At 41.2% G+C, this 14,996-nt stretch overlaps 7 protein-coding genes across 8 annotated transcripts; all 7 read right to left on the reverse strand.

Annotated features, from left to right (window-relative positions):
* Positions 1 to 324: 324 nt before the first annotated feature.
* On the reverse strand, positions 325 to 1,755 carry LSM04_003256 (uncharacterized protein; the record flags this gene model as incomplete). The annotated part of the gene is made up of 1 exon (XM_067335986.1): positions 325 to 1,755. One exon carries the CDS (start codon positions 1,753 to 1,755, stop codon positions 325 to 327), a length of 1,431 nt encoding a protein of 476 aa, XP_067192467.1.
* Positions 1,756 to 1,989: 234 nt separating this feature from the next.
* On the reverse strand, positions 1,990 to 2,256 carry LSM04_008838 (uncharacterized protein; the record flags this gene model as incomplete). The annotated part of the gene is made up of 1 exon (XM_067335988.1): positions 1,990 to 2,256. One exon carries the CDS (start codon positions 2,254 to 2,256, stop codon positions 1,990 to 1,992), a length of 267 nt encoding a protein of 88 aa, XP_067192765.1.
* Positions 2,257 to 2,436: 180 nt separating this feature from the next.
* On the reverse strand, positions 2,437 to 2,919 carry LSM04_003013 (uncharacterized protein; the record flags this gene model as incomplete). The annotated part of the gene is made up of 2 exons (XM_067335989.1): positions 2,437 to 2,718; positions 2,764 to 2,919. The coding sequence occupies 2 exons, from the start codon at positions 2,917 to 2,919 to the stop codon at positions 2,437 to 2,439; spliced, it is 438 nt and encodes a 145-aa protein (XP_067192445.1).
* A 613-nt stretch (positions 2,920 to 3,532) lies between these two features.
* Positions 3,533 to 4,102, reverse strand: LSM04_003523 (Protein phosphatase inhibitor 2 (IPP-2); the record flags this gene model as incomplete). The annotated part of the gene is made up of 1 exon (XM_067335990.1): positions 3,533 to 4,102. One exon carries the CDS (start codon positions 4,100 to 4,102, stop codon positions 3,533 to 3,535), a length of 570 nt encoding a protein of 189 aa, XP_067192483.1.
* A 428-nt stretch (positions 4,103 to 4,530) lies between these two features.
* On the reverse strand, positions 4,531 to 6,198 carry LSM04_000229 (uncharacterized protein; the record flags this gene model as incomplete). The annotated part of the gene is made up of 1 exon (XM_067335991.1): positions 4,531 to 6,198. The coding sequence occupies one exon, from the start codon at positions 6,196 to 6,198 to the stop codon at positions 4,531 to 4,533; it is 1,668 nt and encodes a 555-aa protein (XP_067192285.1).
* Positions 6,199 to 7,018: 820 nt separating this feature from the next.
* On the reverse strand, positions 7,019 to 9,895 carry LSM04_004508 (uncharacterized protein; the record flags this gene model as incomplete). 2 transcript variants are annotated; one of them, XM_067335993.1, is made up of 1 exon in its annotated part: positions 7,019 to 9,895. In XM_067335993.1, the coding sequence occupies one exon, from the start codon at positions 9,893 to 9,895 to the stop codon at positions 7,019 to 7,021; it is 2,877 nt and encodes a 958-aa protein (XP_067192535.1). The 2 variants fall into 2 exon arrangements, with proteins under 2 accessions (XP_067192535.1, XP_067192534.1); XM_067335992.1 differs by having other exon boundaries at positions 7,019 to 9,472.
* A 352-nt stretch (positions 9,896 to 10,247) lies between these two features.
* On the reverse strand, positions 10,248 to 14,894 carry LSM04_000183 (SNF2-related; the record flags this gene model as incomplete). Its single annotated transcript, XM_067335994.1, has 1 exon — positions 10,248 to 14,894. One exon carries the CDS (start codon positions 14,892 to 14,894, stop codon positions 10,248 to 10,250), a length of 4,647 nt encoding a protein of 1,548 aa, XP_067192279.1.
* Between the last annotated feature and the right edge of the window lie 102 nt (positions 14,895 to 14,996).

Raw genomic sequence — 14,996 nt, forward strand, 5'->3', positions numbered from 1 at the left:
CGTTGCAAGCTAATATATTACAGCAAACACGGTACTCTAAAATTTTATATCGTATAAAATACCTTAAATATGAAATAATAGAGTTAACATTAATGAACAATGGTACAAAGTTGTATCTTAACAGACAAAGGAGCAACGTCATAACAACCATAACAGTATCAAGGAAAAAGAAAAAAAACATGTATGACATTCTGGAAGAAAAAGAAAAAACAAGATTGAGTTTGCGATTAATTAGGGACTTCTGTTTAAACACAGACATTATATATATATATATATATATATACTGTTAACAGTTTCACTTTCACACTTTCTTTTATAACACTCTCATACATCCTCATCTGCCCGTTTGCGTACCGCCATACGCACAAACTGCAAATGAGAACCGTCAATACTGTAATACCTCCACCACGCCCAAAGTGCTAACAACGACGTAAGAAGTATCGTTACTGCAGTAAAACCTGCAATGTACTCAAGACTATTTGTATCATTACGTTTACGTATATACCCAAGAAAAAGACATGTCAGCAACATTGCTAATGAACGAGATGGTTTTGAGGCCATTTCCAGTACTTGATGTATGGCACTTGTTGTTTGGTAGGCTCGTGCAAATATCACAATATCCTCATCCACGAGATCTCTAAAAATTAAGTGCTGAATATACCGTGTCGCCCCTGTTAGTGTACGATTGGAAAACAACAGTATTAGAAAGAATGTAGTGGATAATTTGCTATTCATACTAGGAAAGAATGTGAACCCTTGTAGGGCTAGTGCAAGAAAAAACACTCCCAGCACTATACGTAATATTAAGAATACACTGATAATACGTTTCTTCCCCACCGTTCTATAAAATGGGGCAGTAGCCACATAAACAGCATATGGAGCCACAAAGGCAAGAAACAAAAGAAGAGATCGAACAGGAAGTGAGACATTTCCACGGCACATGTCTAAGAAAAGACAGAAAAAACACATTGTGAAGGCGCAAGTATAACCTTGAATAGTCCATAATAAGAAAGCAGCTTTCATGCTAGGGCGATCCATAGTTTGTTGTGTAAAACGCAGCAGTTCATTGGAATTATCTGCAGAACTTTCGGCACGTTCTAAAGGTTTCTGGTGTTTTTCTTCTTGAAATCCACAAATGTAGAAACAAAGTCCAGCAATAAATGCGAAAAACGTCGTAACCCAACGAAATGCATGCAACTCCCCACCCTCCATATCACGCAAGTAAAAGGCAATAGAGACTCCCAAACCACCCAAGATATCATAAACCCCCATATCTGAATAATGTGTCTCTGACTCTCGCACAAGTGGAGCAGAAACTAATGCCGCTTTGCAATAAGAAAAGAGAATATCATAAACTGCCATCATTAACGTGAACTGAACTGCAGGGTTTAGGAATAAAAATAATATAGATGATTCTACACTTGTAGGAAACCACAAGAGCGCAAAAACTATTGTCCAAATAGGACCACAACGCGACAAACGCCAAAGCTGAATACTTGTCATTACAGAACTACATAATCTTCTGCTAGTTTGTGTAAACACAATATGTTTTGTAACATTCCACATAGCATATAGGAGTTGACTAATTACAAAGCACAATAATATCCAGTTATTGTAATTATTGTCATCATCAGTGTGAGAATCCTGAGATTCTGTGCTCAGTACATACTGCCTCACAAACAGATCCATGTAATAGGAAGTAAACATGGCGTGTAATACACCCATTAAGGCAACGGCTGTGTGTTTAAGGCTCATGCCAACTTCCCACTCCATTACCTTCCCCAAGTAAAGACGAAGGACTCATAAAGAAAAAAAAAGGAAGGCAAAGGGGGAAAAAACAACATAGAAAAACATGTAAAAAAGAGAAATAATAATAATAATAATAATAATAATAATAATAATAATAATAATAAATACACAACAATATCATTATCATTGGAAATAGTAATGACATGACAAACAAATAAATAAAGAAAAAACAACTCTACTCTACGATAGGGTCATATCTGGCAGAACTCTCTTGTGTGCCAGTGTATTAAAAGAAGGCAAACCCATTCCACTAAATCCCGTATTAGTGGTAAGAGAAATCCACTGCTTTAATGCTTCTCTCTGTTGTTGTTGTTGTTGTTGTTGTTGTTGTTGTTGTTGTTGTTGTTGGATGTTGATGTTGGATGTTGATATTACTAAACAATCGACTACCGCAACGGAGTTCTCTCTGTAAAAGTACACAATTATTACACTCAGACTCCATCTCATAAAAGTTCCGCGGAGGAGTCCATACGGTATTTACTTTCTCATAAGAACTCTTTGCACAACTGTGTAATAATTCCAATTCTTTTTCTTCTTCTTGTTTTCCTGAGGCAAGTATAGTACGAACTATCCCCATCGCAGCGTTTAGACGTCCTCCTGCATCCCTACAATGTTTCGTGATATCATTTACGACAAGATGCTCCCAGTGGAGTCTCTCTCTTGCTGGTCTGTAAGAATAGAATCCTGTTGGTAACGCAGTGCTAACTCTAATCCCAGTCTCCTTTGTATTAGTTGAAATGTACTGGATAGCTGTTGACACCACGCACACTTTTCTAATTCCCCCTGTACAAACTCACCCTGATGTTGCCAGTTTCGCTGATCTAACCATTTACGCCATTTAAAGAAATAACGTGTGATGTTTCTTGCCGCGTTTGGCGATAACGCAGAGACGGCGATGCCATGCATTGCCTTTTCACGGCATCATAGATTCACGCTGTCTAATTCCGCATAAACATCACGGAGACACTTCACAAGCCGCATTACATCTTCTCTAGACACAGAAAGAACATCACGATCTTGCACAACTTGTGGTTTAATTTCATTGAAATCACTGATGTCAAAAAAGCCTTTTCTGTAGCCTTTCGGAAGCTCAGAGATTTCATTGTACATTTTATTCTCCGTACATCTATATTACCGTTTATGGTTGTTATTTGTGATTTAAAAATATTTATGTGCTGCGCTTCGGTCTTTTTTTTCTTCAAAGGTAAACACATTATTTAATAGCAGGGAGACCAAATAAAAAAAAGAAACAGAAAATCGTGCAGAAATGTAAAAATAAAACATAAAATTATACACAAGAACAGAAATACAAAACAATCTCTCTCTCTCCTTTAACGCTAAACTAAACAAAAAAAAGAAAAAAAAACAAGGAAAATGAAATAAAGAAGGCAAACAAAGTGATTCAAGAAATCAAATAACCAATATGGAAAAAATCACACGGTAGAAATAAGAAGAAGGGAATATAAATTGTGAGTAAAAACTCTTGGAGCCGTAATGACACGTGGAGTTCGTTTTTTTTTGTTTTTTTGTCTTCGCAACGAACAGTAGGGAAAGCAAGAATAAAATGTAGGCATCAATCATCAGAGAATAATAAAACCCTCTTCAATGCAATGAAAACACTTTTGCTTCAAGGCCTTTCTCTCTCTCTCTCTCTCACACATACATACATACACATATATACATACATACGCAGATAGAGAGAGAGAAAGAGAGAATAAACCCGTTACTGTACATTCTTTTCTCCATTCCCACCGGACCCCTTTTTCTTTTTACTACTGCCACTCCCGCTGTCAGCAGTACCGTCACTACCACCACCACCATTCCCCTTCTCCCTATCCTCTTCTTTTTCATCATCATCGTCGTCGTCATATTTTCTAGCAAGCAACGCCTTGAACGTTGCCCCCTCGTCCGCATAAACAGCTCTGCGCATTGTTTTAAACTCCATCGCATGTCGTTTCGCCAACACATCGCCATTAGTCACACCGGGAGACAACATGGGACGTCCTGAGGGAGTGACGGGTGCGAGAGGCCCCTCCACCTGCTTGGAAAGACCCTCCTTCATCTGCCGTGCGAGAGCATTAATCTTCGGATCCCACGTGCTACTTTGTCTTTCCCCTTCTTCCGCCTCTGCTACTCTTGAGCCATCGACAAAGTTCCCCTCCTCATCAAACGCTGCATGTACATACGGGGTCTTTGGCTCGCTTATGTGCATCGTCACAGGGTGCTGTCGACGGTACTCCTCGTTGGCTTCAAGGTTCCTTTCATCCCAGAGGACACGTTTCCGCAGGGGCATTGTTTTTTATTTGTTTGGTTTTAATTTTTATTTTGGGCACTAGGACGATCTAGTTTTTGATTTTCTTGTTATTAGAGATTTTATGAATAATAATATTGTTTTTTTTTTGCTATTCTTCTTTCTTTAGGTATGGTTTTTCTACGCTATTGTATTCTTTTCGGCAAGGAGAATAATACAAAGAACAAGAGGATTTCAATGTGTATATGTTCGATATATACACCTCCTCTTCTTTTCCCTATCTGTGCCGAAAAAGTTGGAGGGAGAGAGAGAGAAAAGGATGAAGGTTTGCCAAAAGAAAAAATACGTAACGTTTCACACGAAAAACAACAATCCAAATACAAAACAAAACAAAGAAAGAAAAAAAAAAGAAACATTCACTGAAGAACCCGTCTCTCTCTATCTCCATATATATATATATATTGGTTCTCTCATACTGCTGGTGGTCGTGCAGAGGGAGGAAGAATTCGCTCAGCCACGGCAGGAGGTACGTAGCGAAATGTTACACCGGCACGAAACGATGGTGACTTTGAGTTCGTCAAATAATCCGTCTTTGTTGGAAACCGTGAGGGGATGGGAAATCCATAAAAAAGATGTAGAGTTGCAGGTGAATTATCTTTGAGTGCTATCGGAGCGGAGGCGGGAGATGTTCCTACAGTGGATAAATTTTCTGTTTCCGCCGTAGATTGCGTCTTCGTTGCCGCTGATGAGAGTTGTGCTCTTTTCAATGCAAGTCTTTCCTTAAGCGAAGCGGCTGATGTTGTGTGCTCTGTGGCCGATGAACCACTTTGCACCGCTTGCTTCTTTTCTAAGAGACGCCTTTTGATGCTTTCCACGGATGATTCACCGCTGGATGTAGTACTAGTAGGAGCAGACGTAGAACTATTAATAGCAATGGTAGTAGCAACGCCAGAACTAGTATTACTACTACTATTAGCATCAGCGATGACAGTAAACGTCATAGCCGAAGTTCTAGTGGTATTATTATTATTATTATTATTATTATTATTACAAGAAGAGGTAGTAGTAGTAGCAGGAGTCGTACTTCCAGGGCCAACGACCGTCTCCCTTGTGGAAGTCGCCACATTTTTTGCCTGCTGTTGTTGTTGTTCTTGCTGCTTTCGACGTTGTGCCGCCAGTGCTCTTCGAACTCCTTCATCGTAGTAGTCCTTCTGCTGCTGTGAGATCTTATCCCAATACTTTGAGAGAAGATCCAAGTACTCCTTTTCTGCCTCCTCCGATGGGAATTGTTCCACCGGCCGCCACACCGCCGGCTGTAAATGATCCGGCAGTCCATCCACAGCCGTACACGCCTTCCCAGTGCCATGAAGGTCTTTCATTGTTGTTGTTGTTGTGTTTGTTGTTGTGGCTAATGATGATGATGATGATGTTGATATTGTGGGGAGTTTTCGGTTGGCACGACGGCGTTGTGCAAATGTCATTGAACACGCAGATGTACCGAGCCAAAGTGTGGAACGGGCGTACGTCACGGCTCTTGTGGCCTCTGCCACGGTATCAAACAACACGTGGGCTTCCTGTAACGTTCCATCCGTATTATTATTATTATTATTATTATTATTATTATTATTATTATTATTATTATTATTATTATTATTATTAATACTATTCTTCTTTTCTATGTGGTACGCCATGATATTACACGTATCACTGTGCGCTGTGAAGTGCGCCTCGAGTGCGTGTCGAATATCGTCAAACACAATATTGTTTGGAATACCGGTGATCTGCAGTTCTTCACACGGGGTTGCACTAATAGCCACGGCGAAGGGCGTCCCACAGCGAAAGCAATCCTCGCGCTTCGCCGAATTGGGATTACTGCACACACCACACACCCAATCCGACACTGGGCGCCCCATTCCACTATTCTTATTATTATTATTATTACTGTACCTCCGTCGTCGATAGGAACGACTGCTACTGCGACTGCGAGTACTGCTGAGACTGCGGGAGGGACTGCGATGACGTTTTCGGCCGGAGTGGCGGTGTCGCGAATAATGGCGTCCGCGGCGCCGGGATCGGCTGCGTCGACGGCGTGATCGATCACGTGGCGGTGAGTCGGTCTCTCGGTCGTACTCCTCCATACAATTATATTTATTTATTTGTTTGTTTGTTTGTTTGTTTGGTGTTATTATTATTATTAATATTATTATTATTATTAATATTATTATTATTATTATTATTATTGTTATTGTTATTGTTTTTCCGCTTTGCAGCTGAATTGGTAAGACTGGTAAAAAAAAAAAAGATTAACTTATTTTTCTTTCTCCTTTCAGGGAGTTTATCTTCTACTCCTCTTTCTTTGTTGTTATTATTTTTGTTTTTGTTATTCTTCGTATATTGTCGACTTCGTGGCTTCTTAAACGGTACTTCACTTCACCCAGACACCCAGACAAACACTCACAAATAGAAATATATAAATATTTTGCTTTAATTCAGATATTTATATGTCAAATAGCTGTTGGACTATTTGTTCGTGTATATTTCAAATATGACATAAACTTTTCAGTGGAGAAAAGAGTGCTTGTCACCATAGCAGAAAAAAAAGTACACGAAGGTCACAAACGGGACATACTTACAAACAAATGCGTGTGTATATACGTAAATATATATATATATATATATATATATATTTATTTATTTATTTATTTATTTATTTATTTATTTATATTTATATTTATATTTATATATATTCATATATACGCACAGAAGTAATTACTCAAATACATGACGTATGAGCATCACATGCAAAGAGTTGATACACGCATTTACAGAAAAAATAAAAAAAAAACGAAATGTATGTGTAGCCACAAAAACAAACAAACAAACAAAAAACACTGTAAACACAATACGGAGCAGGTGGCTTCTCCTCCACATTATCAGCGGGAAAAAAAAACAGAAAACCTATCTCTTATTGGCTTCCTCAAGACGCATCTCCTGTATTATTCTCTCCACCACCCGCTCCGCCTCCGCCTCTGCAGCCTCAATCATCGAACGCTCCTTTTCCTCGCGAGTTGCACGACCGCTAACTTCACGGCGCTCCGATATTTCTCTCATCTTCGTCTTGGCACGGCGGTGTACGGCCGCACGAATTCCCGCATCGTTTAGGAGCTCAGAGACCGCTTCCGTTACGGCACGGCTGGCATCTTGATAATTTTGTCTATAATTTTTGCTGGTGGTTTGAATATCGCGCTCGAGCAGCTCTGTGCTTGCTGTCGATACTGTGTGCGCGAGTAACTCTAGCGTTTGTGGTTCTATTTGAAAATAATCCTCCGTATTGTTATTTCCATCCTCCTCTATATCATTTTTCATAAATGTTTTTCGCACGTGTGGTGTATCATCACGTAACGATACCCCACATGTGCGTTCCGTTGGTACAAGTGAAAAGAGTGGAATACGTGTTGGACACGGTGCACTGGGATCCAGCATTCCCATATCATCTGCAGAGAAACCGCAAGAGGTCAAAGATGCGGAATCTCCACTACGAAAGGCACGATAGCCATCGGAACGAGAAACAATACCTTCACGTATAGACGCAGTGAGGGCTTCTGTTACAGTCCACATAGTGCTACTTGTCACCCAATACTCCATGCGGAAAAGAGACCTTCGCACTGTTGTTATTGATGATGACGATGATGTTGTTGTTTTACCAGTTTCACCTGTTGATGGATCAAGTACTTCAAACGGGAGACAATGTACAGCATTGCGGGCAAGAGACTCCGCCTCATGTGGTCCTTCATATTGTATCCACACTGGATTTGTATCGTTTCTCCCTGCCCCAAGGCGGTTTTCAAGCACTTGCATACAAACAGAGAGCAAATCAAGTAAAAGCACCCATACAAAAAAGGCACTTGCTGGTGTGAAATGACCTCCTCCACCCTTTTCATAGTTGCGTTGATTCCTAGGTGCTGATACATGTGACCAAACATACTTCTGTAGTGCATCAATTATACTGTTATATAATGACTCTGCAGCATCCGTATTATCCGGTGCAAATGTCTGCATACCTCCCTCAAATACTGAAAATGGTAGAAGTTTATCATGTGCTGGTTTACGTCGTTTACCAGTATTGGAATGGGTAGAACCCCTAAAATTATCCATATCTACCACTTCAAAAGAAGGTTGAATAGCTTTTCGATCTTTACGCTCTTCAAACGGTTGTTTCGCATCCCTCTGTAATAGTTCCATGACAAGACACATAATAGCATCCTCAATTGCAGCCTCATTCATTTTTATTGATTTTTTTCGGTTTTCATCATTTTCATTATCGTCATTAGAAGTATCTTTTTTGTTTTTACTAGCAACTTTACTGCTACTATTACTACTACTAACAATAATATTATCAAACCCTGTGTAAGGCGGCATACGACGCGAAGTAGTATGGGTTGCCGACTGAGACACCCGCACTGTCCCCGCATCTCCAACACCGTGCTGCTGACGAAAACTTGATAACTTCTCTGTATCTTTCGTGGTAAAAAATGCCTTTTCTCTAGCAAGAAGATCAGAGTCTGTGTCTGCAGTAGCAGAAGGTGGCGCAGCGTGACCACGAAGTAACGCAAAAGCGCGTACTAGCCGTTCCACTGCCTCAGATGTTTCGCGTAGCTCCACTATCTTTGGATCCTGTTGGGGATCTCGTGATGGAAGTGGTGGTGGCACACTTGCCATAATGTTTCCTATTCCAGGCAAACGCGATGATGTCACTATTCCCTGTGTGGGTGACGTTGGTGAAGCCACTTCAGGAAGTGAAAATGCAAATTGTGGTGATGGTTGTCCTTCTGGTGCACTAGGAAACGGTGGAAGACACGATACGGAAACTACAGCTGGAGAAGAAGAAATATTGGTAGTGCCAATAATAGCATTAGTGGTATCATCCCTAGTAGTAGTCGTAATTGTATTAGCAGTAGCAGTAGGAATAGGAGTAGGAGTAGGAGTGGGAGTTTTACTGACGAGTACATTTTTATCACCGCCATCATGGGGACGTTCTGATATTGTGGTTACCACCGGTTCCTTTATTGATCCTGTAGTGTTTACATTTTCTTTTTGTGGTTGTATTTTTCCTATGTGTTGTGAAAGTGTACTAAAGATACTGCTTGATGCGGGGGAATTGGTTGTATCTGGATCAGCCTCCTCAGCTGCGTGATCAGTGGCAGAAGCAGAAGTTTTACTCTTCAGCAGTACAGCACTTCCTTCCACTACTTCTGAAGCGACAAGACCACTATCTCCAGTTTGCTTCGTAACACTATCCACTGTGGCGGAAGTCGTACGCATGGATCCCTGAGAACTTCCACGAAAAGCAACGTACGATGAAAGAATATGAAATTCATCTCCTTTTGGTACTACTAATTCCGAATGTTGCATATCCGAACTTGAAGGTATCGTGTCTGTAGAAATTGTCGTCCTTCGTGTAATTGCAACATCCTTCACAGAGGATTCCTGTCCCTCCTGGATGGATGAGGTAGAAGCCGCACTATTACTAGTATTCACAGTATTACTAGTACTAGGATGAGGAAGATGTGCAAAATCTCTATTATCATTATTATTACTATCACTATTATTTTTATTATCGACTGCTGGACGTGCTGTGCGGGCCTTTGGGCCTGATGGCTCCACTTCTTCTTCTTCTATTGGCAGTGGAAGAGGCACCGGAACGGGAACGGGCGGCACCACAGCAGCAGCAGTAGCAACAGCAGAGGATGATGATGATGGTAATATCGCCCCCGTGGAGTCGGACGTGCTGCTCGTGTCGGTGTCCTCAAAGGAATCATCATCATACGAGCTCATTTCCTGTCCCTTGATCAGATATATAATCCAGAAACAAAGCAATATGTTAATGGAAGAAGGGGAATAAGAGAGAAATAAAAATTAAAAATCAAAAAAAAAGAGAATATTTTTACAATGAAGCAAAGAGAAATAAAAAAGAAAAAGAAAACGCAGAATATATATATATATATATATATATTTCTTAATAATGTAACATAAAACCAGAAGGCAAAGTGCACGATCTTCTTGTTAATTGTCTTTTTTTTCTTTTTGAAAGGGAAGAGGAACGATTGCCATCATTATCATCTCTTCCTTTTTTTTTTTTCTCTCTCTCTCTCTCCCATAAACTGCATTTAATGTATCCGAGAATCACTTACTTGATGACTCGTACTCCAGTACTCAACGTCATAATCTTTTCGAGAAATACATCAAAAACCGTCAATAACTGCATTCCCTCCCGCGTCCCTCCTTTCACTTCACTCACCCAAAAGCTATTCGGCGGTGGTGGTAATATACACATGCCATTTTCTTCATCCTCTATCATAACCGTAAGTGAAGCCATACTGCAAGTGCCATACACCTCACAGTATGCAGCCCAGTAATGCACCGAACGTAGACGAAGTACTTCTTCCGATTCCATTAGTTCTCGTTGGGCGCGGTTGGCGGCATTTCTAGCGACTGATGCTCGGCTTCTTCTGCTGTCATTACTGCTATTATCAACATCATCATCATCCTCATCTGAGTAGCACGAGTTAAACGAAGATAAGGTGCTAGACTGAGCAGGAGAGAATGAGGAGCAAGGAGACGAGTTACAAGTTGGTGAACGTTGTCGCTTTTTTGCCCTAACGCGGCGAGCAACAGAGGCGATACTAACAGATGCAGAGGAATCTGATTCACCACCTTCTTCATATTTTTCCGTTCCATGACTTGAATGTTTATTCCCATTCACATTCCTGTTCTTATCACTATCACTGCTGGTACTATTATTACCATCACTAGGAGAATCATAATCCATCATGACAGCATCCAACAAGGCACGACTGAGTGGATTCGCTAGTAGTCGCTCCGCATAGTTCAGTTTCACAAGTCCATCACATATAAATCGCATCATGGATGCCTCTTCCGTCTGTTCCCCACCGAGTAGCACATCTTTGGCATATGTCTCACCACTATTGAAACCCCGCATCATTGATTGTAGTCCTAGTCTTATCAGCATCTCTGGCATCGCCATCGTCGTCATATTTGTTGTTGTTTTTATCGTTGCTGTTCCCATCACCGCTTCTGTTACAGCACGTCGTACGTGTGTGCGCAGAGATGCACTCCAAACACCATTAGAATCCGCCGCGAGAAGTCGCCGCAGTGTTTCCGCTTCCGCCACACCGCACTGCACACAAACCCGCATCACATCATCATCTGAGAGCAATCGAAGTAACACATCCACACCAGCACTCACAGTGACGGCGATAAACTTACGTGATTTATGCATGGAGCTTGTCTGTCGCAGTTGTCGCAGAACTTGCAGTACATCTCGACAGGCACGAGGAACAAACGCCGTTGTGAAACTGCGAGAAATCGAAAAGGCATCCAACAATTCACACATCACAGAGAGTTGATATAACACACACGCATGACGGGTAGTGATATGTGTTTGGACATCAAACTCCGCACTATAGTGACAACGAGTGCACTTCAAGAGTAAATCCGGTGGTGTACGATCTAATAGGCCATCATTACAACGTTTACAGTGATACAAATCACGTCTACCACGCACAGAACGCAAATCAATAAATTTCGCCGCTTCCTTCGCAGTGAGAAATCCACCGGTTCGCTCCGATGCCGTACGATAGGCACGTTCCGTAAGTTTCTCTTTTGCCTCAATATCGGCAATTGTGTAAGGTGGCGGCTGTAACTGCAGTCCATCACCTGGAGGCCAGAAAGACTCTAAATAACGCACTAACATAGATTCCAAAGAAGATGGATCAGATGTGTTTAGTTCATTGGATAAAGTAAAGTAAGAGTTCAGGGTTTGTAGTACCTCAGGTGTTGCCTTGTTTTCCTTTAATGCCAGTTTAGTACCAAGAATAGTACAATGTGGTACAAAGAGTCGCACAAACCCCATCTCTGTTAATGTAAACGCAACTTCAGAAGAAGACATACGAGCAAAGAGTGTAAAAGGTCGGTATCGTAACGAATCTTGTAGTGAATCTTTTGCAGAACTATCCACAGCTGCCCTACTATTCAGCATAGAACGTATCTTCGCATACGGTGACTTGCCTAGTATATTCTTCATCACATCATCCACTCCTCGATGAAAGAGTAGCATAAGTATTTCTCCTATTCCTCCTGTGAGCTCATCATCCAAACCAAGGACAGCTGCAAAGAGTTTACATAAAACTTTTTTTATTTTAGTAGAACTTTTTTTTCCATTCTCACTCTTTACAGATACCTCTTTTTCATGTCCGCCTTCTTTTTCTTCCTGTTCTTGTTGTTTTTGTTGTTTTTTTACCCTCTTCACAAGCTGCCTTGCACATCTTGTGAAACACGTTTGAAGAGCTGATTCACATCGCTGGAATGGAGAATCATATTCCTTGATTGTAGGCTGTGTTTCTAGTGTTATGCTTGGCATAAAAACAGGTAAACGAGATACCTTTTTTTCCATCTCAAAACGTTTACTCATCTCCCTTATGACTTCCTCTGTATTATCACGCAAAAGAAAGGAATGCTCCGCGATGGAGCGTATCCACTTGAAAGTGCCGTCAGGTGCTGTGAGGGCGAGTGCTGGGCAGTGATGCTCAGCGTACTCTCGCCAACGTTGTTGTATGAAATTACTATTTGGAACGCCTGTGCGATTTTCGTGTGTCCCACCATTTTGACCAAAATCCACCGGTAATCCACAGGGATAAATAAAGTAATTATCCTTCATATGCCTTTCATAACGCGTAGGATCGGCTACATCCACAATTTTCTTGTGAAGCCATGACTTACTTAAGGCGTAGTAAAAGACAACATGCTCAAAAGTTCCGGCTGTAGCAATACGATAGACTGTCACAGGACGTTTTTGACCATAACGATAAAGTCGGTATGTTGCCTGTGTGTCATCTGCTGGATTCCAGCTAACATCAAATAAAATACAATGATTAGCTGTAACTAAATTAATTCCAACACCACTGGCTTTTGTAGAACACAATAATACTCGTCGAGATTCATTATTCGTAAATTCCTCAATAATTCGTTGACGATCTCGAACATCAAGACCTCCATGTAGGACTTCAGCCTCTAATCCATGTCTCAAATGCAGTAATCTAGAAAGAAGAAAAAGATGACTTCTGTATATAGAAAAGAGTACCACCTTTTCACCTAGGTTTTCGTTAATATGATGCACCAGAGAAAGTGCTAGTGCAAGTTTTGGTGATTCTGCAATATCTAAACGTTGCAATACGGAGTCTGGGTCTGCTTCTTCTTCTTCTTTATTATTATCATTATTATTTTCAGTCATTTCCAAAGATGAGGCCTTTGCTGACAAAAATGATGAGGATCGTGATCGTGATTGTGTGGAACGCCGAGAGCTAGACGAGGAATATGACGATGCATTGGATGAACAAGAGGAACAAGAGGAGGAGGAGGAGGATTTATTGTGGCTGTTATAAACGGAAGAAGAAAAGGAAGAGGAAGAATAGGAAGAATAAGAAGACGCAGATGATGAAAACGAGGAAGACAAGGAATGATACGTTGACAAGGATGGCGATCGTGAACGGGAAGCGTGGTTGTGTTTGTCCCCATCATTCCTTGTCCATCCCACATCCGTTATTTGATCAGTAAAGTGCATCAACTCATGCGCCTTTCGCCGCGTTAATGTGGGATGACAACAGACGTGTGATGCCTCATGATGAAGTGCGAGAATAATGCGATTGTTACCACTTCGTGCGTGTCGTGTTAACATCGCACGATACACCTCTTCTTGTTTGGGTGATAATCCCACAAGAATAACATACTCACGGCGAGTTGGAAGTTCACGCTCGAGCACTTCCGGTCCACAGTGATGTACAGTTGTACTAAAGAACTTCCGCAGGGATGCCACACACCGCTGCATCTCAGTAAATTGCTGCACTGTAGAGTCCACGCACTGACCGCGTTCAATCGGTGTTGTGAAGAGACGTCTAAATGGGGCAGGATCCATTGCGGCGCCGGTTACAACGGCGTACATCACATTATATTCCTCCAGGTGATTCTGCAGCGGTGTGCCGGTGAGGGCAACACGGAGTTGCACCCCGCGGAGATGTTCCGTTAATTCAATAACGAGTTTAGAGTTTAATCGCTTGAGACGATGGGATTCATCGTGGACGACCACATCTGGACTCTCTAATATCTCTAATAAATGTAAATCCGTGCTAAATGGCAGGGGTGGACGTGCATAGTCAAAGAGAGATGGTATACGATTACAAAGTGGTGGTCCCTTCAATTTTTCCTTCGCCTGGCGTAGAAGTTTTTGGTACTCTTCATATCCCAGCAAGAGAATCCCTCCAGTTTTGTAAAAATTTAATATTATTTCATTGCTTGAACGGGATCCAAGTGGGGCGTACACAGATAACGTGGTATCACCAAACAACTCCTGCCGCATCCACTCAGCACAACAACTTTGCCACTGATACGTACAACTACGTGGTGTTAACACAAGAACACGCAATGTTGGTGTGTTTGCATTCATTCTAACTGCATAGTGTCGTTGAAGTAATAAGAGGAAACTCAACACTGTAACTGTCTTACCTAGTCCCATGGAATGTCCTATAATACAACCAAACATCTCTTGATACATCTGTACTAACTCGGTAAGTGGTGCAGTTCGACTATTGTGAATAATACGCTCCATGCCTTCATCAACGAGTTTTCGCCATAAAAAATGCAATGCAGATATTTGATGAGGTCGAAGAACAGATTCCAATGACACAGGTATGATAAGACTTGATTTTTCAGTAGTTTCTTCAGTATTACTGCGATCTAAATGCACTCTGGTCACTTCCATTTTATTCTTCTTTTTTTTTTTCTTCTTCTTCTTTAACCCTTTTTTCTTGTAATGTTTATCTTTGCTCCTACAGTGTCTTTTGTGATTGTTTTATTTAAAAGA

This window comes from Trypanosoma melophagium (assembly GCF_022059095.1).
Source record: "Trypanosoma melophagium isolate St. Kilda chromosome Unknown ctg2segment0, whole genome shotgun sequence".
NCBI lineage: Eukaryota > Euglenozoa > Kinetoplastea > Trypanosomatida > Trypanosomatidae > Trypanosoma > Trypanosoma melophagium.